A 25,919-nucleotide genomic window follows, 5' to 3' on the forward strand; every position below is an offset into this window, starting at 1 on the left:
CTGTTCATGTTCATGATTTGGCTAAGAACACTCCTAGCGTGTGGCTTAATGGTAAATTTTTTGCCTTGACCCTGACGAAGGCTTTTTGAATCCCATTTTGTGCTTGAACTCGGCAATAAAAAGAAAAACTTAACTGTTAGAATACGTAGCCGAGTAAGGACTAGTCTATAAATTTTTCGCCAATAAGTTCAATGATCTGTTCATGTTCATAATTTGGCTAAGAACACTCCTAGCGTGTGGCTTAATGGTACGTTTTTTGCCTTGACTCTGACGAAGGCTATTCGAATCCCATTTTGTGGTTGAACTCGGCAATAAAAAGAAAAACTTAACTGTTAGAAAACGTAGCCGAGTAAGGACTAGTCTATAAATTTTTCGCCAATAAGTTCAATGATCTGTTCATGTTCATAATTTGGCTAAGAACACTCCTAGCGTGTGGCTTAATGGTAAGTTTTTTGCCTTGACCCTGACGAAGGCTATTCGAATCCCATTTTGTGCTTGAACTCGGCAATAAAAAGAAAAACTTAACTGTTAGAATACGTAGCCGAGTAAGGACTAGTCTATAATTTTTTCGCCAATAAGTTCAATGATCTGTTCATGTTCATGATTTGGCTAAGGACACTCCTAGCGTGTGGCTTAATGGTAAATTTTTTGCCTTGACCCTGACGAAGGCTTTTCGAATCCCATTTTGTGCTTGAACTCGGCAATAAAAAGAAAAACTTAACTGTTAGAATACGTAGCCGAGTAAGAACTAGTCTATAAATTTTTCGCCAATAAGTTCAATGATCTGTTCATGTTCATAATTTGGCTAAGAACACTCCTAGCGTGTGGCTTAATGGTAAGTTTTTTGCCTTGACCCTGACGAAGGCTATTCGAATCCCATTTTGTGCTTGAACTCGGCAATAAAAAGAAAAACTTAACTGTTAGAATACGTAGCCGAGTAAGGACTAGTCTATAAATTTTTCGCCAATAAGATCAATGATCTGTTCATGTTCATAATTTGGCTAAGAACACTCCTAGCGTGTGGTTTAATGGTAAATTTTTTGCCTTGACCCTGACGAAGGCTATTCGAATCCCATTTTGTGCTTGAACTCGGCAATAAAAAGAAAAACTTAACTGTTAGAATACGTAGCCGAGTAAGGACTAGTCTATAAATTTTTCGCCAATAAGTTCAATGATCTGTTCATGTTCATGATTTGGCTAAGAACACTCCTAGCGTGTGGCTTAATGGTAAATTTTTTGCCTTGACCCTGACGAAGGCTTTTCGAATCCCATTTTGTGCTTGAACTCGGACATAAAAAGAAAAACTTAACTGTTAGAATACGTAGCCGAGTAAGGACTAGTCTATAAATTTTTCGCCAATAAGTTCAATGATCTGTTCATGTTCATGATTTGGCTAAGAACACTCCTAGCGTGTGGCTTAATGGTAAATTTTTTGCCTTGACCCTGACGAAGGCTTTTCGAATCCCATTTTGTGCTTGAACTCGGCAATAAAAAGAAAAACTTAACTGTTAGAATACGTAGCCGAGTAAGGACTAGTCTATAAATTTTTCGCCAATAAGTTCAATGATCTGTTCATGTTCATAATTTGGCTAAGAACACTCCTAGCGTGTGGCTTAATGGTAAGTTTTTTGCCTTGACCCTGACGAAGGCTATTCGAATCCCATTTTGTGCTTGAACTCGGCAATAAAAAGAAAAACTTAACTGTTAGAATACGTAGCCGAGTAAGGACTAGTCTATGAATTTTTCGCCAATAAGTTCAATGATCTGTTCATGTTCATGATTTGGCTAAGAACACTCCTAGCGTGTGGCTTAATGGTAAATTTTTTGCCTTGACCCTGACGAAGGCTTTTCGAATCCCATTTTGTGCTTGAACTCGGCAATAAAAAGAAAAACTTAACTGTTAGAATACGTAGCCGAGTAAGGACTAGTCTATAAATTTTTCGCCAATAAGTTCAATGATCTGTTCATGTTCATAATTTGGCTAAGAACACTCCTAGCGTGTGGCTTAATGGTAAGTTTTTTGCCTTGACCCTGACGAAGGCTATTCGAATCCCATTTTGTGCTTGAACTCGGCAATAAAAAGAAAAACTTAACTGCTAGAATACGTAGCCGAGTAAGGACTAGTCTATAAATTTTTCGCCAATAAGTTCAATGATCTGTTCATGTTCATGATTTGGCTAAGAACACTCCTAGCGTGTGGCTTAATGGTAAATTTTTTGCCTTGACCCTGGCGAAGGCTTTTCGAATCCCATTTTGTGCTTGAACTCGGCAATAAAAAGAAAAACTTAACTGTTAGAATACGTAGCCGAGTAAGGACTAGTCTATAAATTTTTCGCCAATAAGTTCAATGATCTGTTCATGTTCATAATTTGGCTAAGAACACTCCTAGCGTGTGGCTTAATGGTAAGTTTTTTGCCTCGACCCTGACGAAGGCTATTCGAATCCCATTTTGTGCTTGAACTCGGCAATAAAAAGAAAAACTTAACTGTTAGAATACGTAGCCGAGTAAGGACTAGTCTATAAATTTTTCGCCAATAAGTTCAATGATCTGTTCATGTTCATAATTTGGCTAAGAACACTCCTAGCGTGTGGTTTAATGGTAAATTTTTTGCCTTGACCCTGACGAAGGCTATTCGAATCCCATTTTGTGCTTGAGCTCGGCAATAAAAAGAAAAACTTAACTGTTAGAATACGTAGCCGAGTAAGGACTAGTCTATAAATTTTTCGCCAATAAGTTCAATGATCTGTTCATGTTCATAACTTGGCTAAGAACACTCCTAGCGTGTGGCTTAATGGTAAATTTTTTGCCTTGACCCTGACGACGGCTATTCGAATCCCATTTTGTGCTTGAACTCGGCAAAGTTAGGCTAAATTAGTTGTTAACATGAAACTTAGTAACCAAACAATAAATTATTTTTCGTCAAGAGGTCTGATGTAACATGGGATGATACCGTTGTAGTATATGTCTTTTCGTGTATTTAAAAGAAGCTATCTCTAAAAATTTTGCAATTTGAGATATAGTGACAAAGAATGTTTTTTTTTGTCATCGTATTGTTTTTTCTTTTTATTTCAATTGCGAGAGCAAGTGACTTGCAATCGGAATGTAGAGTTTTAATTCCCCTAAGCAACTTATTAATCTGTAAAAAAACTAACTCTTTTTGTTAAGAAACTTTAACAACATCGAGGGCCCTTCTCACGTGATTTTGTGGCAATGAACGTGCTTTGGGGTCCTCAGGTCTGATATTTGATTTCTGGTTGATTTTTTTTGATAGATTTTAAGGTTGTACATTTTGCTTGAGAAACTGGAGGTTAAATTATTGTATAAGGCTGTCTTATTATAGCCTAATTTATTTTTTTCCTTCCTAAATTTTTTGTTCGGTGAATTGTAACCTTTTTTCGTTTTTTTTCTTGCCTCGAATTGGAAAGAGGATCCAAATGCCGCCTCTTTCCCGTGTTGGTTTCGTCTCCTGGCTTGTCAGGACGCAAATTGCGTCAAGTTATCCTCCCATGGGTCGGGGAAGGCTCAGAAATTTCCCAGTTTCAGGTTAGGAAGCCACTGAAGCCGGCCTGGCTGCTCCGTCTGCTCATCACTGTACTACTTATCCACGCTGGCAATAATCTTAACCTCGGTTCCTAAGTTGTTCACCGTGAATGTAACAAATTGGACGAACGCAACGTGGCTGGATACATTTGAAATGCAGTGGTTTAAATTTTCTAAGAGTGAACCATCGTGATTTTTGCTCCTCATTCTCATTTTGCCTTTTTATTCTCATGCATTTCCTTGTACATTACATTTCTTCTCAGAATTAAATCACTCTGAAGCTTTTGCTAACTCTGCTCACAAGCAGAACCTTGCAACAACCAATGTCACGAATCCGACCGCCTCCAAGTCCTTACACATGCTCACCCGTCTTGTAACAAATACCCAACTCTATCAATATTTAAAACACTCACGATCAAAATCGTCTCATGTAGTCAATATGTCGAAGGTACCAGCGAAAGTTTTCGTGAAGTTACCGCCAATAATTTGATGTGGAATATCGAAAGCACCCGCTGTGCCTGCTTCCTTTGGCCGCTGGAAAGAAATTCCTAACAGAGTTTCGTGCTCAAACACAACTGCATACCGTCCGCCGCTACTTACACTTCATGTTCATCTCGACTCTTTCTCAGCGCTCAGTAACTATCGCTCACAAAAGAGATCTTGAACGCCCCCGGTGTTTCCATGAGAATAAAACAGCAATTTCAAACATTCATTTTGAGCTCCTAGATTATGAAACAGACACCCAAATGAAAAGATCACATATGTCGTGCAGACCGCTAATTGTCATCCATTCCTTCTAAAGTCCTCGTTTTCTGGAAATTGATATGCACCCTAAACGGATGGAAAGTTTACAATTTCCTCTGATAAAGGCAAATTGGTCAGTAAACAGTTCAGTTGACTAGAGGCAAAATAGTAAAATTCCAGCCACTAAGACAACCCAGTTGTCTCATCTCAACCGGCTAATTAAGTCATTAGGAACAGCAAAACCTCCCGAGCACTCACGTGCAGGGGCGGATTTAGGGGGGGGGGCGGACGCCCCCCCCCCCCCCCTCAGGGATTCGACCCCCTGCCGACCCAAAGGGTCCCCCCTTTGATACTTTTTCAGAAATCCGTTTTTGGCGGACCGACCCTAAAATTTTTCTAAAGGCGCCTTGGGCGCCAATATATACTAACTTTGAGGGGGAGCGCGCGCCAAAAAAAACGCAATTTTATTGTCAAAAATTTTCAAAAAGTGCCCAAAAACGGCTTTTTTGACTGTTTTTTCAAAAATTTGCCTGCGGCGCAGAAAATTTTGCAAAAATAGGCGCAAAACAGTGCTTTGGGAGAGCTCGAAAAATCAATTTGGTCGACCTAAAAAAAAAAAAAGGTCGTCAAAATTTTGGAAATTTTTTCGAAAATCCGCCCCCCCCTCGAGAAAATCCTAGATCCGCCCCTGCTCACGTGGAATGGCTTTTTTGGTATTCATTTGAAATTTTTGGGCTCCTAGCGCAATCAAAATTTCTCTGTTGGGAAAAGAAAATCTCCCTAATGTAGAAGAACTTAAAAATCATCCCTCTGCCTAATCCTTATAAAGTTTATTACACTAGCCAGCATGCGAGCGTAGCGTATTAGTATGAACTTCTTTTTCCCAAACTAAATCTCAAATAAAAGTGCTAATTTAATGGCTTTTTTGCTATAATCACGATCTGTAGTATTGAAAATTGCATAGCATCTGTTCTCTTTTTTATATGTGTCTAGTGTTTGTGATTATTAAGTGTCCATGGCTGAGTGGTAAGCGCGTGAGACTTAATTTCTAGGTCGCAGGATTGAGTCCGACACGCTGTAGAATTTTTAAAACTAATTTGAGGCTCATTTCTTGTTCTTATCAATCTATTAAGAGTAATGAACGTAGTGAAGACTCTAATTTAGCTCTTGCTGATTTTTTTTTCAGGACAAAGTCTTAAAGTTTGTTCACGCTCAATTTTGGTTTTTCCCGGTTTGACTTGTGATTTATTTTTAAGTTCAGTGCATTTATATTGTTAAAAGGAAGGCAAACTCCACTATCCAACAGCAAAATTGTAAAGGTTACGTAAAACGTGATCGACTTCTAATTTAAAAAATGGAAAATAATTGTCAGATTTCCCAGCGAAATAAAAAAAATACCTATTTATCTAGTTTTCTCAAACTGGGTTAATTTTAACAAAAAAGTGTCCATCTTAAATTGTTCTACAAATTCAAAGAGCTTTATGACCATCTAATTTTTTATTCGAAATTCAAAAAAAAAGAGTTTCACGTTTAAGCTATACCGTATATTGCAATGGTTAAGATTTTTTCCGATTTTCCAGTTTAAATTTAGTGTTTATCTATTTCGCCAAGATTTAAATAATCAACCCAATAGTAGGAAGCTTCCAGGGTTTCCCAGGTTAGTGATTTAATGGCCTCCAAATATTTTTAGTTTACGAAATACGGCAGATCTTTCTAAAAGTTTCTAGAAAATTTAATTTTAAAAAATTTCTTAAAATTTGAGATTCTCAACCCTGTAGTTGGGAGCTGTCACGGTACTCTCAGGGTTGGGAATCTTGCTTCCAATTCTCACTTCTCAAAATTTTGTAGTTTTTCGATATATGACGTTTTTATGATTTTTAAAAAACCTTTCAAAAAATTTAGATTTTGGAAAATTCAAAAATTTCGAAAATCTCAATCATGTAGTTGGAACTGTGAGGGTACTTCTCAGGAGTTGCGAATCTTGCCTCTAAATATGACTATTCAAATCCTTGTAGTTCTCGAGATTTGAAGTTTTTTTGGATTTTTTCAAGATTTCAGGATTTGCAATTTTCGGCTCGAAATTTGACTGCTCGAAACCTTAAAAGTTTTTGAGATGTGACGATTTTTTCTGATTTTTTAAAAAAAAATTCAGAAAACTAAAATTTATTTTTTTTTCCTCAAGATTGGAGTTCCCGACCCTGTTGTGGGGGCTCTCGGGTTATTCTCTAGTTCCATATATGACTGCTTAAATCTTGGAAAGAATCGAAATTTAAGTTTTTTCTGGTTTTTTCGGTAAAAATAGTTTGAAGTGTGCAGTTTCTCACAATTTGAAATTCCCTACGCTGTAGTTGGGTACTGTTAGAGTACTCTCAGCAGTTGCAAATCTTGCGTCCAAATGCGGCTGCTCAATTGCTGTTACTTTCCGAGATGTGAGTTTTTTACGGTTATAATGGTTTTCAAAGTTTGAATTTAAAAAATTTTGAATAAAAAACTTTGCAAAATTGAAGTTACCAACCCTGTAATTGGGTGCTGTTAGAGTGCACTCAAAGGATGCAGCTCTGATTTCCAATATATGCGTTTTTTTTAGTTGTTAAAAATTTGAAGCACCGCAGGTGCGTTACTCGCTAATTTCATTTATTACAGTTGCGTTTTTTGTGTTCCCGCAAGTGTTTGCGAAGCACAGCTTTGCATCTGTGTAAACTGTCGTTTAATACATGCCCATATTGTTACTTGTCTCCGCTGTTAAAATTTCAGAAACGCTCATTCGTCCAGTTTGTAATACGCACTTCTCAAAAGCCATCCATCAAGAGGGAATGCGCCCATTTCATGCCACCACTACTGCACTATTCCAGCGTGATTTTTTGGAGGCGGTTTTTAACAAGAATTGCATTCTTAAGTCAAAATACGCACTATTTTTGCGACGTCAGATCTATGCTAGGAGTTGAACATATTTCGTCATCGAAAACTTTAAAAACTCGGTCATACCACACCTCTCGCTAGAGATATAGTTCCCTGGCTTAGTAATCATTAAAATGGTCGATAATCTTTCTCTTTGTTTGTGTGACCAATCATTTCCTCGTAACATCGTCCACAGTAAAGTTCGGTACGGATCAAGCGTGTCGACCGCCCTCTTCAATACTTGAAGACTTCATGCCCCTTAACCACCAGATAAGGGCCCGCTTACTTCGAACACAGTCTATCACGCGCACATACTAGTTATTCATCTACCTTAACTTTTGCGTTTTCTAAATGATCAGTAGCAGTTTTTTGGTTTTCAATAAAAAGATATATGCATCGAAGTACCCCATTATCGATTACGTTTTGACAGCCTGGTGAAATGCGGACTGTAACACCTTAATTTGCTTGGAAGATACTCAAAACCAAAGCTAAGGGTGAAAAGCCTTTCCTGTTATAAAATAACTTTTAACACTCTTTCATCTCCCACTGTTGTTATCTCCACATCCCGTTCGTTTGACACATACTTTGTTTTTCATTCGCACTTTTCACCCCCGTCAATGCTTAGGTGTTTCAAAGAAGGGACTTGCATGCTTGTACTCAACCGCATCCCTAAAATCAAGCCCTCCTCTTAAACCGGGACGAAATCTTTTCTTCCGTTTTCTATGCTTTCGAAGGAATTGGTTTTAAAGTTCACTTACCAATTCATGTATCCTAGTTCCTTGCAAAAATCCAACTTTTCAACGCTTTTCTCAATCAAGATTCAAAACTTGAGCCAACTGAACCATCTTACTCTAGAACCACCCGCTGTAAGATCTTCTACTCCGGTCTGGTTTCCCGCCAAGACATTTGTTTCCGCAACTTGAACAAAAGTTCGAGCACCTTTCGATTTTTCAAAGTCTGTCAATCAATTATTTCGCAACGTTTCGATAATCTGTGAGCACCTTTAAAATGCCATAAAAATGGATCTTCAATTCAAAACTTCCATTTGAAATTCTAAAATTTCCAATTCAGTTCGTTACAGCTCCGCAGAAAAACTAGTTCACTGTATTATTCGGGCTAAAAAGACTCCTATTCTTGTGGTAATGATTTTTCTGAGTGCGACCAGTTGCGTTTTTTTTAAAGCTTGATATATTCGATAGTAAAAAGTCAACAATTGATAATCACAAAAAGTTCCATCAATTATCGGTTATTGCTTGGCAGGTCAAGTATCAATTACATTACCTATCAATGAAAAAGCACAGCCCCGGTTAGTCCTGGTCATTTAGGTAAGGCTAACTACTCTAAAGGACCTTGCAGTTAAGTATGTCAAGTAAAGGTGGAGAAAATCAAGACACCCTTAATGAGGAAGTATCAACCAATTAAGGACGAACAAATTTTCAGTTGAAATCATTGTTTTACAGCCCACAAGACATCTATAGACCTTATCAAAATATGAGCCAACTTTTTCTGTCGGTTAAAACAAATTTTGGGTGCACTAAAAAGCATCCTCCGGATAAAATCTTTAAAACGCCCTTGGTTTCCAAAATTGGAATGGCGTCGGATCAGCCTAAGTACACGTTGTTGGTTTGTGAAAATCAGTTTTCATGAATCATAAAAGCAAAAGTTCAATTTACAATTTGATGGCACACCTTGGTATTTTTCAGCTGTGCGATTATTTGTAACGCTGTTTTTACTTCACAAGCCAATTAAGAAGATCTACATTGATATACGATTTATTCGATTATTTGTTTTATTTGCTCATTTGTTTTAATTCAAAATGTAATTGCTGCCGTTCATTTGCCACTCTTTAATTAATCATTATCAGCAGACTTCTGAGCCACCAGTTCATACCAGCTTCTCAAATTATTTTGTGAGTTAATTTCGTGTCATTTTCCGAGCGCCACTGATGTCAGATTATTAGAAGAAAAATCTAAAAGAAATATCTCTGCATTCGTTCATTCTTCCACGTGTTGCTATAAATAGATTCAGGTGCCGACAAATTTAATCACACTTGTCTCGAAGAGTTACGCAATCGTACAAGTGACGTAATCCATTGTCTTTTATTAGGATGTTAAAGCAAACAAAGCACCGTACACGTCTCTCAACTTTCAGTCTGACCCAAAAATAACCGTCTGACCCCATAAAACAATTTATACCCTGAATGAAAAGTTACTTTGCCTCTCTAACTTCCAAATCGTCGGGAAATATCAAAAGGTGACCCACTTTTTTTGAGTTGCCTTTAGTTTACATTAAAGCGATTAGATACGTCTCCATTTTAAAAACACAGGCTTCACTACATCACTGTAAGACTGTAGTATGATTGGTATGATTCTATTTCGATTTAAACTCTTTTGAAGAGAACTTCCGAAAGTTGAAATTGAACAAACTGAATAGAAAAGAACTTCCGAGTTAAATGAACGTCTAACGCATTTGCACTGAGACCCTGAAGTGCACTATGATCTGTCAATAGGAAGAAAGGACACTCAAATTGTGCCTTGTCATCAGGTGCCTAGATTTAGACAGACACAATTTTCCCCAGTCTTTAACTCCTTTCATTCCACGGATGAAGATCGATTGGTTGTAGTGCGGTTAAACGAGGTGTTATTATTGTCCGCTGTTTTGCGGTTATTTGAATATCGATCGAGTCAAAAAAGCTGAGCTGGATTTTTGTTCTATTTTTGCTCTTTTCTGTCTGCTTGGAACGGAAAAAACAACGATCCAACAGAAAAAGAAGTGTGTGCTTTTCAAGTATCTTTTTTTATTTGCGCCTATGTTAATAAATGTTACACACTCTTTATTGTATCATCTGACAAAAAAATATCCCTCGGAACGCGATCGGATTTAGCCACTAATATTTCGTCATCTCAATTTTTAGTAGTTGATATTTTACTCCCTTTAATTCCCTTCCTTCTATTTGCTATTACTCTAACAGCGAATAAACAGTTTTGAAATAAATATATTCTTTTTCCCAAAAATTTGAAAAATGCTGAGTTTTAATTTGCCAATTTTTTATCAGTTTTTAGCAAATTCTGATCCCCGTTAGTAAATCCCTCTCGGCGCCGCGAGTTACCTTAATTGTATTTTTTACAAAAAAAGCACGCGACCTATAATTACTTTTTTGTTTATTATTTTCCCCTTCCCTAGTAAATTCTTCCCTTTTTTACTTTTACCTCGTCACTTTATTTCGCGATAGAATACTAGTGTCGCACTCTTGCTCTTAAATTAAACTGCAATTCTATTTTTTTTTCTTCAAACAGTTCTTTAGCTCTTCTCTATTTATTATTATTTCCTTTTTTGGCACTTGGCTTGAACAGGTTCTATCATGATTTATTTTCATTTTGACTATATTTCTTCTGTTCTGTTGTGAACTTTCTGTTTCTCTTTCGTTTCTGTCGCTCAGTTTACTTTTCGCCTTAAATTGTAAACAAAAACTTACTTACTACTAACAAGAACCCCTGAGGTGGCATTTGCCTCGATCGATACCACAATTTGGGTAAACTTAGTTTAAGATTTTAGAATACAGAAGTTCGTTTGCTGTATTTGAGTTTCAGCAAACTAACTTCTTTATTTCCTCAAAGTCTATCAGGCCCTTCCTTCGTTGTCAAAGCTTTCAGTCAATGTTCTTCGATGAGACATGATTACCAATCCTAGAATAATCGGCGGAGCCAATTTAACGTGTGTCAGTTTCATCTAAGAAGGTACAAAATACAGCTTCTGTTCTGAGCCAACCAAATTTGTCTTCATAATCTCAATCTTTTGTACAATTTATATTCAGTTTACTTTTAATTTATTTCTTCAACCTAAGAAATCGTTTGCATTTGCCGTTTGCATCAGGTTTCAGCTGCGTTTGATTTTAGATGCTCTTTTAAACTCTTAGAAACGTGATCAGCACGCAAATTTGCCCTCTTTTTTGTTACTTTCGTATCTAATTTAGCTGTTTAATCCTGAAGTTATCATTTGAAGCAACTTAGCACAAAATGGCTTCCACGACAGTTAGTCTATTAGCTTTACTTCTAGTTTTTGTTGGCAATTTGACACTTTTACTGTCTGGACTTGTGGTGGTGACTGGAGTTCCTCTGCCGATGAAAGACATCTTGTGCCAAGACCAGCTCACTCCAGCCGGATGCTACTGCAGTTCCATGCACGAAAGCAAGCTTGTGTAAGTACCTCTCACATCTAAACCCTAAAGCATTTTAACTGGTACCAAATTTTGTAAATAACTATAGTCAAATAATCATTTCGGATAGCGCAGACCTCAGGGGACCAGCGATCTAGTAGGTTATCTTTTTGATATTCGAGAAAAACACCGTCAGCTTAAGGCGCAGTATGATTTCGTCTTTTTTGAAATCGAGACAAGTTTCCTGGTCAAGAGAAAAGTAAAAAAAAATGCTTTAACCAGCGTTTTTTCATCAAAGGGCGATAACATTTTTTGTATTTCGAAAAACTCATTATTTCACCAATTTCCGTTTTTAAATTAATCATATGATTTTTTTCTAACTTTCAAAAGTCCATGAACACTTCTGAAAGAATTAATACGTGCCAAAAGATCTTGGAGCGGTAATCCATGACAATAATTTCGTTTCTACGAAGCGCAAAGGATCGATTGAAGGCTGTTAAGCTTGTGTAGGATTTTATCCTTGATTCTTTTCCCCCACAACCCAGGCTGCGTTTTTTGTTGAGCGAAGCTTTTTTTTGCTACTCAGGGCAGTTTTTTTGCTTATAGAATTTCTACATAGGCCCATTATAATTTTTTTTACAGTTGATGCTAAATTGTTAGTAGTATGCGTTTAGGTCAACGAACGCAAAAAAACTCCAAAAACCTAAATTGAACTAGTTTTAACTAACTAAATGAAAACCTCATAGCAGACAAAGAAAGTATTAATTATAACACATTTTTTGGCCAACGTCTAAAACTTTTGATTTAATTCTGATCTTCAAGCCAATTTAATTCAAAATTGTCATTGATATTTCGCGTATGCATTTTGTCGGTGTTTTTTGTTTGGTTTTGCTCTGGAAATTGCATGGGATAATTACTAACAAAAAGTTCGGACAGTCGGACAGACTAAGTTAAATTTAAAAAGTTATTGACCTAAATTTCCAGACCAAAGATGTGCCTCAACATTGTCTGAAACATCGAAATTGCTTGCAAATTTCTGTCAGAATGACAATATTGCTCCTTTTAATTAATTCTGTCTGTACGAATTTTTTGCAATTAACAGGCCCCGATTTTCAGTTGAGTAGTTGAAATCATTTTAGGTAACTAAATAAATCTTTAAAACCATCGAATTAGTTGAAAATAAAGTTAAATATAACTCCCTTTTTTCAAAAATTGCTGCATTAAAAGCAAAAAAAAACACTTTTTAACGAATTTTTGTTATAAAAATAGTGATTCTATTAGAAAACTCGAGTTTTTTATTTACCGAGAAACTTTCACATTTACAGTTTTGTAATTTACAGAATCTAATCAACCCCCCGCCACGTGATTATTAGCCTTAGTGAAAATTTTAATGCTGGCGTATAGGGTGCCGGACATCAAGCCGACGGGACTTCAAGCCGAATCGTAAAATTAGGGACTTCAAGCCGAATATTTTCTTTTAAAGTTGTGAAATATGATTAATTTGAATTTTTTTTATAGAAATTTCTGAATTTCATGATCTTTCTCCACAAGTTATTAGCGTTTTCATAAAATTTAAGCCTCCAAATGATGTTTAGGAAAGCTGAAAAATAAAACATGGTTGAAGGTGTTTTCCATGTTTTTAATTTATGCATTCCAAAAACCGGCTGATGTTTTTAACGGATGCCAATCCCAAGTGCTGCATTGTCATGAATAACACTTTTTATGGACTAAACTTGACTAGTGTTAAAAAGCAACGTTTTACAGATGAAAAATAGTGTTTTGAGGTGCTTGTAAACTTCAATTTTCGGCCTGAAGTCCCTTCGGCTTGAATTCCCGTCGGCCTGTTGTCTAGACCCTGACGTATAATCTTTCAAAAATGACAAACCGTCGGTTTTCTATAGAATTTCAACTGATTTAGTTAAAGCGCATCTCTCTGATCAGTTGATTTCCTCCTTTTTCTTAGAAATAGTTAGTTAACCACGGACAATAGTGAGCTAAAATCCGGGGTCTGGCAATTAAATAAATCGTTAATGATTAAATATTGTTTCGAAGTTGTGCGCTTGAAAATGGACGTCGCTGAAAAAGCGCAATCATTTGGCATTGCTCTTCTGATTGTTGAAATGCAATTTTGAAATTCTTTTCGAAATTGAACGCCATTTTGCTGTATAAGCTCAATATTTTCAGAAAGTTAAGACGTTGTCCAATGATTTTATTGTGAGCTGTTTTGAAACCTAAATCGGCGCTTTTGAGATAGACAAGACGCGAGGTCAAATGAGAGCTCGTCCTCACTCACTATGGTTGCCATTCAAGGGTATTGAATGCACGATCTGTTGAGCTCAATGCAAAAGCCAAAAAACTAACTAATTGCCTTCAGTTTCAAAATGGTATTCAGCAGAAATGGCGGATACTCATAGGAAAACAGTGATTTTTTTGGAGACACTTCTTTGGATGTCATTTTGGAGACATGTATTGTCAAACTCAGTGCTACAGTGCTGATTTAAATTATCCGGACAAAATGAATAAAACATGAATTTTCAAACACTTTTTTCTCAAATTGGGTTAAGATTAGATTAAAACTGAACACAACAAAAATTGCTTAAAAATTAATCAGAATTAATATGGTGCAATTTTTTCTCCGAAATTGTCACCCAAAATTTTACCCCAAAAATCGGTCATTTTGGTTTTTTCAATTAATCAAAAATTACGCTTAAACTACTTCAATAATTGATGAGAAATATATATCACAAGAAGCCTTTTAAACACCCCAACAAAGTTCCAGAAAAGTTAAATCTCCAAAAATTTGAGTATTTTATTTGAAATTTGTTTTTAAGCTAAGGTTTTGGGTTTATTGAGTAAAAATCCCATTTTTTGACTATCAAGCAGAAATGTTTTCTCTTAAACAGGTTTTTGGAGATTCAACCCTTCTAGAACTTTGTTGGGCTGTGTACGAGGCTTCTTGTGATATTTATTTATCATCAATTAACTTAGTAGTTTCAGTGTAATTTTTGATTAATTGAAAAAAGCCAAAACGACCAATTTTTGGGGTAAAATTTTGGTTGAGAATTTCGGAGAACAAATTGCACCATATTAATTGTGATGAAATTCTAAGCAATTTTTGTTCTGTTCACTTTTTGTCTAATCTTAACTTAATTTGAGAAAAACGTGTTTCAAAATTCAAGCTTCATTCATTTTGTCCGGATAATTTAAATCAGCACTGTACTTCAAGAGTGTTTGATAAAAACGAAAAACAAAAAATGTCAGCAAGAATAAGTTTAATTTTGAAGCATGGTTTTTCTGATTTATATATTAAATAATTAAAAGAGATAACGTTTTAAGGTTAAAGCTATGATACCAAGTTGACGAAAATCTTCAAAGATATCAATGCACCTACAGCACAAGAATGAAATCGTTCATCATGCAAATTTAGGACCTTTTCCTTGGTACGATGAGATAACTATTCTGTCTGAGATTTTTATAATGCAACATTTGTCAAATATCTAGCTTTTGGTTTTAAAACGTTTTTTTAATGAAGAAACTCGCCAATACGGGGGTACTACGAATCGCGATAATTATAATAAATCTATACTGTCAACAAAGAAAATGCAAACAATTTGGGCCCTTTTTGTTCTGATCGTTCGAAAAATGTGGAGGATTTTCGTATTCGGGTTACTTAGTTTTTTTAGTTTTGTTTTTCACGCGGGTACCACAAATAATCATCGGAATGGGTCAAGTGATTTATTGTATCAAATCCTTCCAGACGTGATTCGAGCGACAAAACTTATCAAAAATTTTTTCTCAGTGTCGAAAAAAACCAGTTTGAAATTTTTGGTCTTTAGTCTTATTTCAAGCTAATAAAGTGAGGCCAAACAGGTTTACAAAAGCTTATTTATGCTTAATTTAACCCGTGAAAATTTAGTCTTACTTGAGTAAAGTTAATTTTTGGAGTTTTTTTAGCGCCAATTTATGAATCGAAAACTTCAAAATTCAAAATTTTTCTGCATAATTTTTTTTTTCGTTTTTCTAGTCAAAATGTTTTCCAATTGGCCTTTTTTGTATGCCTTATTTTAATTTTTGTTTAAACCTTTTTATCACACCCTGCAGAAAAATTTGAATTTTTTAAATCTTTTTTAAGACAATGGTTGGAACATTCTGTTCTACTTGCACTGTAACCGGCTATCCTTGTTTTACTTACTATGTCTATTTTCCCTTTTTGGTACTATTTTCCTTTTTTGGTACTTTTGCTGTAATAACATTGTTGCTGTTTTTTCGCTGTCTGTTCTTAAGTAGAGTGAAACTATTGATAAGTACAAAAGCAGCTGTGAGTTATTGCACTTAAGATATCTCAGACAGCAGGAACTCAACCGCAAGACTGTTTAAGTAGTATCCTTTCACGTGGAATTTAACCTGTCACTTCCATTTAATCAAGACACGATCCGAGTGCTTTCATAGGGCAATAAACAGCTCTTTGTTATGATAATACTTCAGTTGGAGGGGAGAAATTGCAGGGATCATTTGCTGATTTGCACCTGCGTTTACTTCGCCTACTTCATTAAATATTAAACTGCAGCTGTTCAAATTTAATCACACATCTAAACATGACCCTTTCCTCTCCTCGGCCGGTTACACTTGTATCCGCTATAATTTATTGTGTACATTTATTGTGCATACTTAATGGCGGTTGCGGAGAAACTGTGAAATAGCGAGAGGCTATAAATACGAACATCAAACAAGGGAGGAGATAAAAAAAGAAAACAACAGAATTTGGGCTCCAAACATTTGCATAAAATATAAAATAAAGAGAATTTTTCTAATGATAGTCGTCTTTTTTATCTAATGCCGCGCGCGTTCACGCCTATTTTACTGCTGCAATTACCTATCAATAGTATTTTTTCGCATATTGGTATTTTCTGCTGTTTTTCCTTCATAAAAACGTCGATAGATAAATATGCTTGTTTTTGAAAAAGCTTCAAAAAGCAGTTAGTATTCGCTGATTACAAGTTCACCTGTTTGATCTGGGATAAATGTACTAATCCAGCGTATCCAGAAGGGGAAGAAGAGGTGAAGCATGAATAATTGCTGATATAATATCGATGAGCGTAGCTCTTTCTGGAATCTTTTCGGATCAGAGAAAATAGTAGGGACAGAGGTCAAGTCAAGTCATTATTTTATGTTCACCAGTTCAAAAATCAAAATAATGGCCGATGGGAATCGTTTTTCATGTATTTAAAGTACGAAAACATGTGATAACAGAATCGAAATAAGATCTTCTTGTCACATCAATTCACATATTATATGATATTTTCGAGTTCAGGAGTGCATGGTTTTTATTTACTAGCATGCACATAGCGCATGTGATTATTTATAGGAGTTTGTCCCATGACTTTTGAGACCAAACAATGGGTTTAACTGATTTGTTTAGACTATCCACTTGAGTCACCCTAATTACCCAAGAATGTTAATTGTCGGCGTGGCCTCTTCAGGGGCTCACAAATATTAGCTTTTCACCAGATCTAAAACGGCATCCGGTATATCATTATGTCCATTGTTCTTCAAGAAATCTAAGAAATGCCACTTGTTTTACGATGACAACATTTATTCAGACTTTGTTCAGCTTAAATTACTCATCAAATAGCTTTCAAAAGTTAGACAAGAATCTTTATCAAGTGAAATGTGATAATTATAGGAACCTTGTTTCGGGTGCTAAAATTGCGAAGTATGTCAGAAATCTGAAACTTGCTCATACGTGAAAATACTTAAAATGTGAAGAGGCGCTTTAAGTATTTGACAATTGGTTTTGAGTTGTTCGATGATGAACTAATGCGCACGTCTGAGACATTTAAGTGGATCAATAATGAATAGGTGGTTCTTTTTCTCGTTTTTCGAATTGTTTTCATGATCTCATTTGATTGTTCTTGCTCTGTCACACTCACAGCTTCTAAAGAGTCAAGCTTACTCATCCAAAAATGAGTCAAAAGCATGCGTGAAGCGTGATAATATAAACGCCAAATCGAATCTAGTGAGTGTACATATATTCAGTTGTTTTTTTTTGTCCACAAGAGGTTTTCATCAACTTAAAAAAAATTCGTTTTGAACTGCGTTTTTTTTTGAAAAATAGCATCGATTTGGAACTACTATTTTTGCAAGGTGTTGGAGTTAGACATAGGAATCGTAGTTGGAAGAAGCTTAGTTGGTGGCAGTCTAGTTTTGTTTGAAAAACGGTGCCGGATGATTATATTAAGTCGGTTTCATGTTTACATACACTTAGGAGGCCGCCAGTGAGTGTTTAATTCTGTAATCGGCATGCCTGGTTGGTCCACTAATAGCAAGTCCAATTACAAACAACCACATCGTGGTCCGTTGAGGCGGTCAAGCTGTGAAATGAAGTGCCTGGTCAACCGTAGAACCATCTGTGACACTTAACATCCCAGAATCTTGCAAAACAAACCATCAGATCACAAACGATTGAATTATTGTTCCGACTTTCGATACGAAAGTAACGGAATATTTGTGCTCGGAGTGGGTTTTTTTTCTTCAGACAAATTTCGACTTTTTAACTAGCCATTTTTGACAGGATTTCATTATATCATTCGAAAGGTATTTTTGTCTTGAGCTTAAATTTGGAAAAAAAAATTCACCTGTGATTATTTTTCGCAAAGTTATGGGGTTTAAAGATTGCCATTTTGGCCAATTTGGAACAATTAACGCGCGATATATTTCGTGCTATTAACGCGTGAGCGGAGATTTAATCCTTCTTAGAAATCGTTCCAAGTTGGTGGTTGAAAGAAGTTTATTGCCATAATTGATTTGTGCCAATGAGCGAAATCTATTTTTTCATACTTTATATCCCGTGTGGGGGATGATTTTCATGAAAAATTTCAAATTTTTTTAAAAAAAATCATTTTTTAAATGTTTTTACTGCTCCATAAACCTTAAATATGTCGCATAAATGAACACCATGGTCAGATAAAAAATATATCACCGGGATAGTCGAAATTTTATAAAATTAATTTATAAAAGAAACAAGACTGCTCGTATCAGGGCGAAGCCCTGAAAGTTCCGACTGCCTTATAAGCTTTTATGGAGCAGTAATAACATTAAAAAGTTAAATGCAATAAATTAAAATGAAAATTTTTAAATCAAATTTGAAATTTCTTATAAAAATCATCACCCACACGCCTTATAAAAAACAAAAGGATAGATTACAAATCAATTATGGCAAATAAGCTTCTTTCAACCAATTTTGAACGTTTTTAAGACGGATTAACTCTCCGCTTACGCGTTAATAGCGCGAAATATATCGCGCGTTAATTATCCCAAATTGGTCAAAATGGCAACCTTTAAACCCCCATAACTTTACGAAAATTGATCACAGGTAAAATATCTTTTCATATTTGAGCTCAAGACAACAATACCTTTTGAACGACATAAAATAATTCAGTCAAAAATGGCTAGTTAAAAAGTCGAAATTTGTCTGAAGAAAAAAAAACCACCCGAGCACAAATATTCCGTTACTTTCGTATCGAAAGTCGGAACAAAAATATATCGCACGTTATTTGTCCCAAATTGACCAAATTGGCGTTTTTGAACCCCCATAACTACACAGCAAATGATCACAGATGAAATATCTTTAAAAAAAATTGGACCCAGGAAAGTATTATCTTTCGAATGATATTATTTTAAATAACCATATTTCGTAAATTATGGCTAGTTAAAAAGTCAAAATTTGTTTCGAAAAAAAACCACGCTGAGCATAAACGCTAAAAGGCAGTTGGAACTTTCAGGGCTTCGCCCTGATACGAGTAGTCTTGTTTCTTTTATAAATTAATTCTATAAAGTTTCGAGTATCCCGGTGATATTTTTTTAATCTGACCGTGATGTTCATTTATGCGACATATTTCACTAAAATCGGACACTAATTCTAATGAATCATTTGAATACGCTTCAGGAAAATCCCATCCGAATAAAGAGCACCTTCATGTTTTCATAATTGTTAGCTTTCAGATAATCCACCCCTTGGCCATTATTTGCTCTTTGATACAAACGATCGACCATCCATTGATATTCGAAGATAACCGCTCTTAATCACTCAGATTGCAAGTTATACTTCACTAGACAAGCAAATCTGAATGAGAAAAGCGGTCTTAGACCTAGTAAATCAAATGTCCTATTTTACGACCATTTCAAAACCTGCACTTCTTGCTTGTTGATAAACTTGTCTCAGGCTCCTAGTACAAAGTTTACTCCTAACTTTCCCCAGAAATAAGGTCAACGTTCCTAGTTAAGGGTGGTAATTATTTAAGTGATACCAAGTTAATATCTCGATTAAATAAGTTGAGACATTTCTTTGGTACCATTATACAGTTCTCTTAAAACGTCCGAACAAGGCAAAAACTAACTTGAATCTGTATTTCCAAATTTGGCTATTTAAAAGATATGACTATGTCGGTCGTCGGTGAGAAGAAAATGTTTTTATGAAAAAGACCACTAAAACACGTTTTTAATTAAATTTGACTTGGTAATAGTATCCTATATTTACAAAATATTGTAAATAAAGCCAGAGGACTAGACTTGAGAAATAGGCGTGCAAGACAACTGTTTATGCCCCTGAGAACAAATTAACTCTTAAAAACAGTGTTATAGTGGTATTTAATTCTGACTTGGAATTGTCAATCAAATTAAAAACATCTGATTGTGTAATAATTCAGTCACCGACCGCCGAATAATTCCTTTTTTTTTTCGATGAGCCATCAGGTTCAACTAATGTAAAAATGTTCACCGAAACAGTTAAGAAATTATTCAAAGTAAAATATCCAATTAAATTGATTTGAGAAGTCAAGCTGTAGTGGTTTCTTCTGTTACTTACAACTGAGTCATGCAAATATTGGTTTTTTAATTGGCGTTTTCTTTTATTAAAACAATTTTTAGTCAATAGCTATTTATGGTACATGTCGGCTCAAACGTCAAAGCAGTTTTTAGTTCATCTTCAACAACGAAATGCTGCTCATTATAATTTTAATGAATGTACCTCGCAATTTTATTTATTGTTATGCATTTTATCATCAATATCAGGTTGAGCTTTGTAATCCCATTAGATTAAATACTTGCAGATTAGTTGAGGTATTAACCTTTGCAGGCGCGTCAGATATGCATTTGTGGGAAAATGGGGAGAGTGAGGGAGATATCGCAAATTCAGTCTAATTTATGCAAATAGATGTCGATCTATTTCTATCACTAGTTAATCCGTCCGCCTACCTTGTGCCAATTAGAGTTCAAAAAGAAGTTGCAAATCGATTCTAGTCAAAAGGAATCCCTTAAAGTAGCCTCTCAGCCTTCCTCGTTCCCCTGCGGCGCTTTTTACGCACCGGTGATTTTAATTAAATTTACAGGGAAAACATTTCAGCCAACTTGCAGGATAATTGTGCGATGATCGAGTCCCGATTTAATCTCTTTTGTTCACTACGACTTTTTATCCCCTTTTTCCCCTCGCTCACATTTCAATCCTTCATTACGGGTCTCCTGGGGTTTGTTATCGCTGTTTTCTGCTCAGTTAGTGGCAATTAACCGGTATTAAGTGCATTAAATCCGTGTTTGTACATTTGATAGTTCAGTACTTGGCGAATAATTTTAAGATGTCGAAGTTTTCTCGAGGCGCTTTATGGCGACGCTTTGAATAAATGCGTCTATTGTTGGGCTGTCAGCTGTTGCGAGATTAAATGATAAGATTATTTAGAGGAAGAGATTAACTTATGTTTGTTCTAACCGCCTTCCCCCATTTTATTATCCCTGCACTTCCTGGCTCTTCCTGAAAACCCACATGTCGCTCTGTGACAATCGTAGTTCCGTGAAATAGGAGTATTCTATTCCACTCCCCAGGAAGCAATAAATTGCAACGCAATTATCCCTGTTCCTCCATTTTTATAAGACTAACTAGGACTAATAGGCTTAGCCTATACTCCCAAAAAACGCTCAGACAAATAAACATTTCTCAGTTTCAAAAAAAGTCACAAAATGGTCACAACATATAAAGTATAAAGTAATAGACTTTGCTCCTAGTAAGGTAAAAATTATGACAAATAGCCTGTTTCAATCAATTTGGAACGATTTCTAAGTGGGATTAAATCTCCGCTTATGCGTTAATAGCGCGAAATATATCTTTCGGCTGATTTAAAAAGTTCTTAGTTAAGTCGAAATATGTCTGAAGAAAAAAAACGCACCCCGAGCACAAATATTCTGTTACTTTCGTTACGAAAGTCGGATCAGTTATTGAAATAGTCTTTTCGAAGCTAATTGGTTGTATAATTGTTTGAATTCTAATTCTTAATCAGCAAGTTCTTTGAATGATGTTTGTTTTTTCGTTTCAGGTGCAACCAAGTTCCCTCCGACATTCCGTTTCCAGTGACAGAATTGAGCTTCGATCGTCTAGAGTACGGCCTCATTCCGTTCCAGATCAGCCACTCTATTCCAGGTGCAGAATCAGTCACGAAAATATCATTCCAGACCAGTCTGGTGCGAACTCTGGGAGCCCAGGCTTTTGCCGCTTTTCCCAACCTACGCAATCTAAACCTGGAAGATGTCAATTTACGACTGGTTGACCCGGAAGCTTTCACACAGTTGCCGAATCTGGAAGTACTCAAACTAAATAGCAACAAGCTATCAGAAGATATGATCCCTGCATTGTCAATTTTGGGCACATCTTTGCGCGTTTTATACATAGAAAACAACTACATCGAGAGTCTTGACAAATATGATGTCCTTAACTTGCAGACCTTAGAAAATCTTCAAGAGTTCAAGTTTTTCAGCAAGCATCTATTTTGTGGATGTGATTTGTTCCACTTAGTAACGTGGATCGAAACTTCTGGAATCGTAGTTCCAGATGACGCTGTATGCACAGGAAAATTCTCTGATCTGAACATGGGCGAACTTAAGAATGAGTTTCCCAGGTGTGAATACTTACATTACCCGATGCTGACTAACATTACTGCTTTATCCTGCAGCTCATTATACTTGCGATGGGAGTTTGAGGGTTACCTTGAGTCAAATGAATCTGTGACTTTCACTGTCAACCTGAAATCAGAACGAAGTGCCATGAGTTTGCAGACCAGCAAAAAAGAGGTGATCGTCAATAATTTGAGCCCTGGTGCTTTGTACGGACTAACAGTGTCAGTATCGATTAACAGACCGGGCTACCATCCTGCAACCTCCAAAGAACGATCTGTCGGAATCCACGAGTACAGTAACGATGGTGTTAGCTTTAATTGCCTCTATCATTCTACACATTTCGCCTCAGGTCTAACTTGGGATCTGACTTACAAAATTATCGCCGTGCTAGTTTTGGTTTTCACTGCTTTGCTCATCATGATTCTCTGTGTCGCTGTGAGCAGTTTCTGTTGCAAGAAACGTAGCGCACTCACCCCAACTAGGTATGAACCGAGACCCGCATATGGCCACGAGCCTAGAACCGGAAATGCTGCTGCTTTACTCGCATACGCTCATTTGGACTTCGAGGGACCTCGAACTTCGTGTGATCATCTGAAGCGACAGATTCTCAACTCGCACGGAGTCACTGCCGTAAACCCAGAAAACGTTGCGTATACCTCTGTGCTCTTAACTGGAAAGTTTGGAACTATGTTCGAAGGGGACGCGGTCATGATCAGGCGAAATCAGTACCACTGTAAAATTACTGCAATAGAATTTTCACAGCGAAGATTGTTTGAAAGATCTGGAATGAAGTTGACTGAATTAGCTGCCTTGAATCATCCTAACGTTCTCAACATCCTGGGCGTCGTTGACACTTCGTCTAACGGTCCATTGACACTTCTTTTTGACCACTTAGCTGATTATTTGGATGTGAAAACGTTTCTACATCAAGTTGTGCAAGGTTACAACTCCTTTGGAGCTACTTCGCCGACTGAGGCCAAAAATTTGATCATCAGCCAAGTGGCAGCCGGTATGAAATACCTATCTTCCAAACAATTTGTTCATGGCGATTTGTCAGCACGAAACTGCGTGTTCACGCGAAACAGACAGGTGAAGATTTCCCTCACTGGAGCTGGTGTTGATTTGTACCCCTACGACTACTTCCAAAACGGGGGTAGAAATCTACCCATTCGCTGGATGAGTCCTGAGTGTATACAGTATGGCACCTGCAGTTCGCATTCCGATGTTTGGTCTATGGGGGTGCTAATGTGGGAAGTGTTCAGCAATGGAGCCATGCCTTATCATTACATAGCCGACACCGAAGTTGTTGCAGCTTCCGTTATCAGCAAGGGTTCTCTTCTTCGACAGCCGAGAGATTGTCCAAAAGAAGTCTGGAACATAATCCGCGACTGCTGGATCGCTGAACCGATTAGCCGAATCAATTTTGAAACAATCGAAAATCGACTGCTGAAAGAAGTTTGGAATGTCAGCGTGATTGACAATGACTCGGTGGCTGACAATGAAAGTGTGAACCAGTACCACACAATGATGAACCGGTTGCATCTCACTTCCGTTTTGGGTCTAACAGGCGAAGCCGAGACCGAAGACGACTACAATGTCACTTTCGCAGCCAATCACAACAACATGTCGGCTCATTTTACGAGAGGCAATGGAATCCCAACTCACTGGGTGTGAATTTGAAGTTTCTGTCATTGTGACAACTCAGCAGTATTAAATGTGCTTTTGCGTTGCCTACAAACTCTTTTTGTTCAGATGACTATTTTGCTAGAGCCATTAAAGTTTTGTAAACTTCAGAAAGATTTTGCAGTTTTAATTTACTCTTTCAAACGAAGCGTTTTTCAAATTCAATTTTTCAGCAGAGATTGCTTTGTCTGGAATAGTTACACATGCAGCGCCTTTTATGAAGTTTTCGTTGAGATGTAAATTACTGGTTAAAAACGGTTTTCCGTTATAGAACCTTGGAATGCAAAACATTCTAGCCGTTTCAATTTTTTGAGCGCTATCATAACCCAAGAAAGCTCATCATTTGCAACAGTTTTCAAACACCGTATCACTTTTTTTAGGTAAAGCTTTTTTGCAAGGTTAAAGCCATAAAATCCTCTTATCGGCACCCTGATCAACATGTCTCCTCAAAAACTATGCGCAGCCAAAAAAATATGCATTGACAAAAGAGTGACATAATAGTATAGAAAACTGTGTGCGAGGAAGGGGAAGAGGTTTTGGTATTGCTCCCCTCAGAAAACACAACTGGCCTTTCTTTTTTGTTGGCATCTTGGTCCTAAAGCATCGAACAATATCCACAAACAAACGATTAATGTGTAAACCACAGAATAATCTGACATGATGATTTTTTCTCCGTTAAATATGCAGTCATTTTTCCACCTCTTGAAAAAACCAATGTCAAAGTTAGATTTCCAAAAACGGGATTGGCAAAGTAGATACATATTTATAGTTCACTACGTTGAACAAGTCACTTGACCTTGTCCGATCATGAACTCGTAACATTATGTTATGCTGACCAGAACTTGAATAAAGACTTTCCGAACTAGTTAATTTATTTGAGCTGTCAATTAATCTCATTTGCTATTTACCAATCTGTTCGGATTCGATATTGATAGACGTTATACGTTACGGTATGACATGACGCAGACAGCAAGATTCATTAAAAATTCCTTTGGTATCAACCCATTTTGGGAAAGAGCCTCAGCGGAACCACTATTAGAATGGTCAAGTGGGCAACGATTGTCGAAATGGCAGTGTTCGCGAAAGACGGTAGAGAAGTCCGAAGTCTATTACGAGACAAGCCTGACTTAGTAGACCCACCAGAACCACTCTTGGAAGTTGAAATAACTGGAGAAACTGGCGCACAAAGAAAAAACCGAGAAGTACGGAACCACGAAAACCGTGTTGGATCGGAGAACAGATGCCAAAAATCCCGCGAAAAAGGCGTTGTGTAATTCAGTGGCATGGGAGGAAGCGGACGCAAAGGTGAGAAGTTATTTATTTCTATGCCTAGGCACAGAAAACCAGAGACAAATACAGAAAAACGGCCAGGATTAGACATACAAGCTACAACGATCAAAAATCTCATGCGAGTGCTTGAGGATATCTTAATCACAGAAAGAGTTATCGCATTGGAACGATATTACTTAACTTGTAAACAAAGAAAAAACGAATCGCTAGAGCAGTTCCAAGCCGACTTAGTAGAGCTCGCATCGGGAGCGGATTGCGGACCGCGAAGACGAGGGGTCAGACGCATGTTCACTGCACAAATGCATCATGATAAGATAGCAGGGAAACTGTTGGCAGAAACTCGGTCACCACCGGACGCCTATATATACGCTATCCGAAAAAAAGTTATCTAACATAGTAGAACTATGAAATCAAATCCATTCGAACCGTCAACATCGACTGCTATAAGGCAGGAACCAATGGGTTACATATAGCCTCGAGGCCGGGGCTGGCAGACATAAAACACAAACAACAATAGAGGAAGATACCTAGAAAGGCGACGAAACCACCCACGCGGAAACCAGAGCAGGAATTCAGAGAACCAAAACAACATACAGCAAAAACAATGCTACAAATGAGGAAAACATTTGGTCCGAACCATTTACAAACATGTCCGGCAAAAAACAAAAT

General features: G+C 36.8%; 3 protein-coding genes across 4 annotated transcripts in view; 2 read left to right on the forward strand and 1 right to left on the reverse strand.

Moving 5' to 3' along the window:
- The window catches only part of LOC134839156 (palmitoyltransferase ZDHHC9-like), a 326,560-nt gene that overhangs the window by 176,553 nt on the left and 124,088 nt on the right, over positions 1-25,919 (forward strand). The gene's annotated exons all lie outside the window — the stretch shown is intronic.
- Positions 1-25,919, reverse strand: part of LOC134839158 (guanine nucleotide-binding protein subunit beta-5a-like) — a 170,800-nt gene that overhangs the window by 109,981 nt on the left and 34,900 nt on the right. The gene's annotated exons all lie outside the window — the stretch shown is intronic.
- LOC134838930 (NT-3 growth factor receptor-like) lies at positions 9,100-24,108 on the forward strand. 2 transcript variants are annotated; one of them, XM_063854281.1, is made up of 2 exons: positions 9,100-11,381; positions 21,701-24,108. In XM_063854281.1, the coding sequence occupies exons 1-2, from the start codon at positions 11,200-11,202 to the stop codon at positions 23,949-23,951; spliced, it is 2,433 nt and encodes an 810-aa protein (XP_063710351.1). In that variant the 5' UTR covers positions 9,100-11,199; the 3' UTR covers positions 23,952-24,108. The 2 variants fall into 2 exon arrangements, with proteins under 2 accessions (XP_063710351.1, XP_063710352.1); XM_063854282.1 differs by lacking the exon at positions 9,100-11,381 and adding an exon at positions 20,309-20,408.

Source organism: Symsagittifera roscoffensis, chromosome 2 (genome assembly GCF_963678635.1).
Source record: "Symsagittifera roscoffensis chromosome 2, txSymRosc1.1, whole genome shotgun sequence".
Taxonomy (NCBI): Eukaryota; Metazoa; Xenacoelomorpha; order Acoela; family Convolutidae; genus Symsagittifera; species Symsagittifera roscoffensis.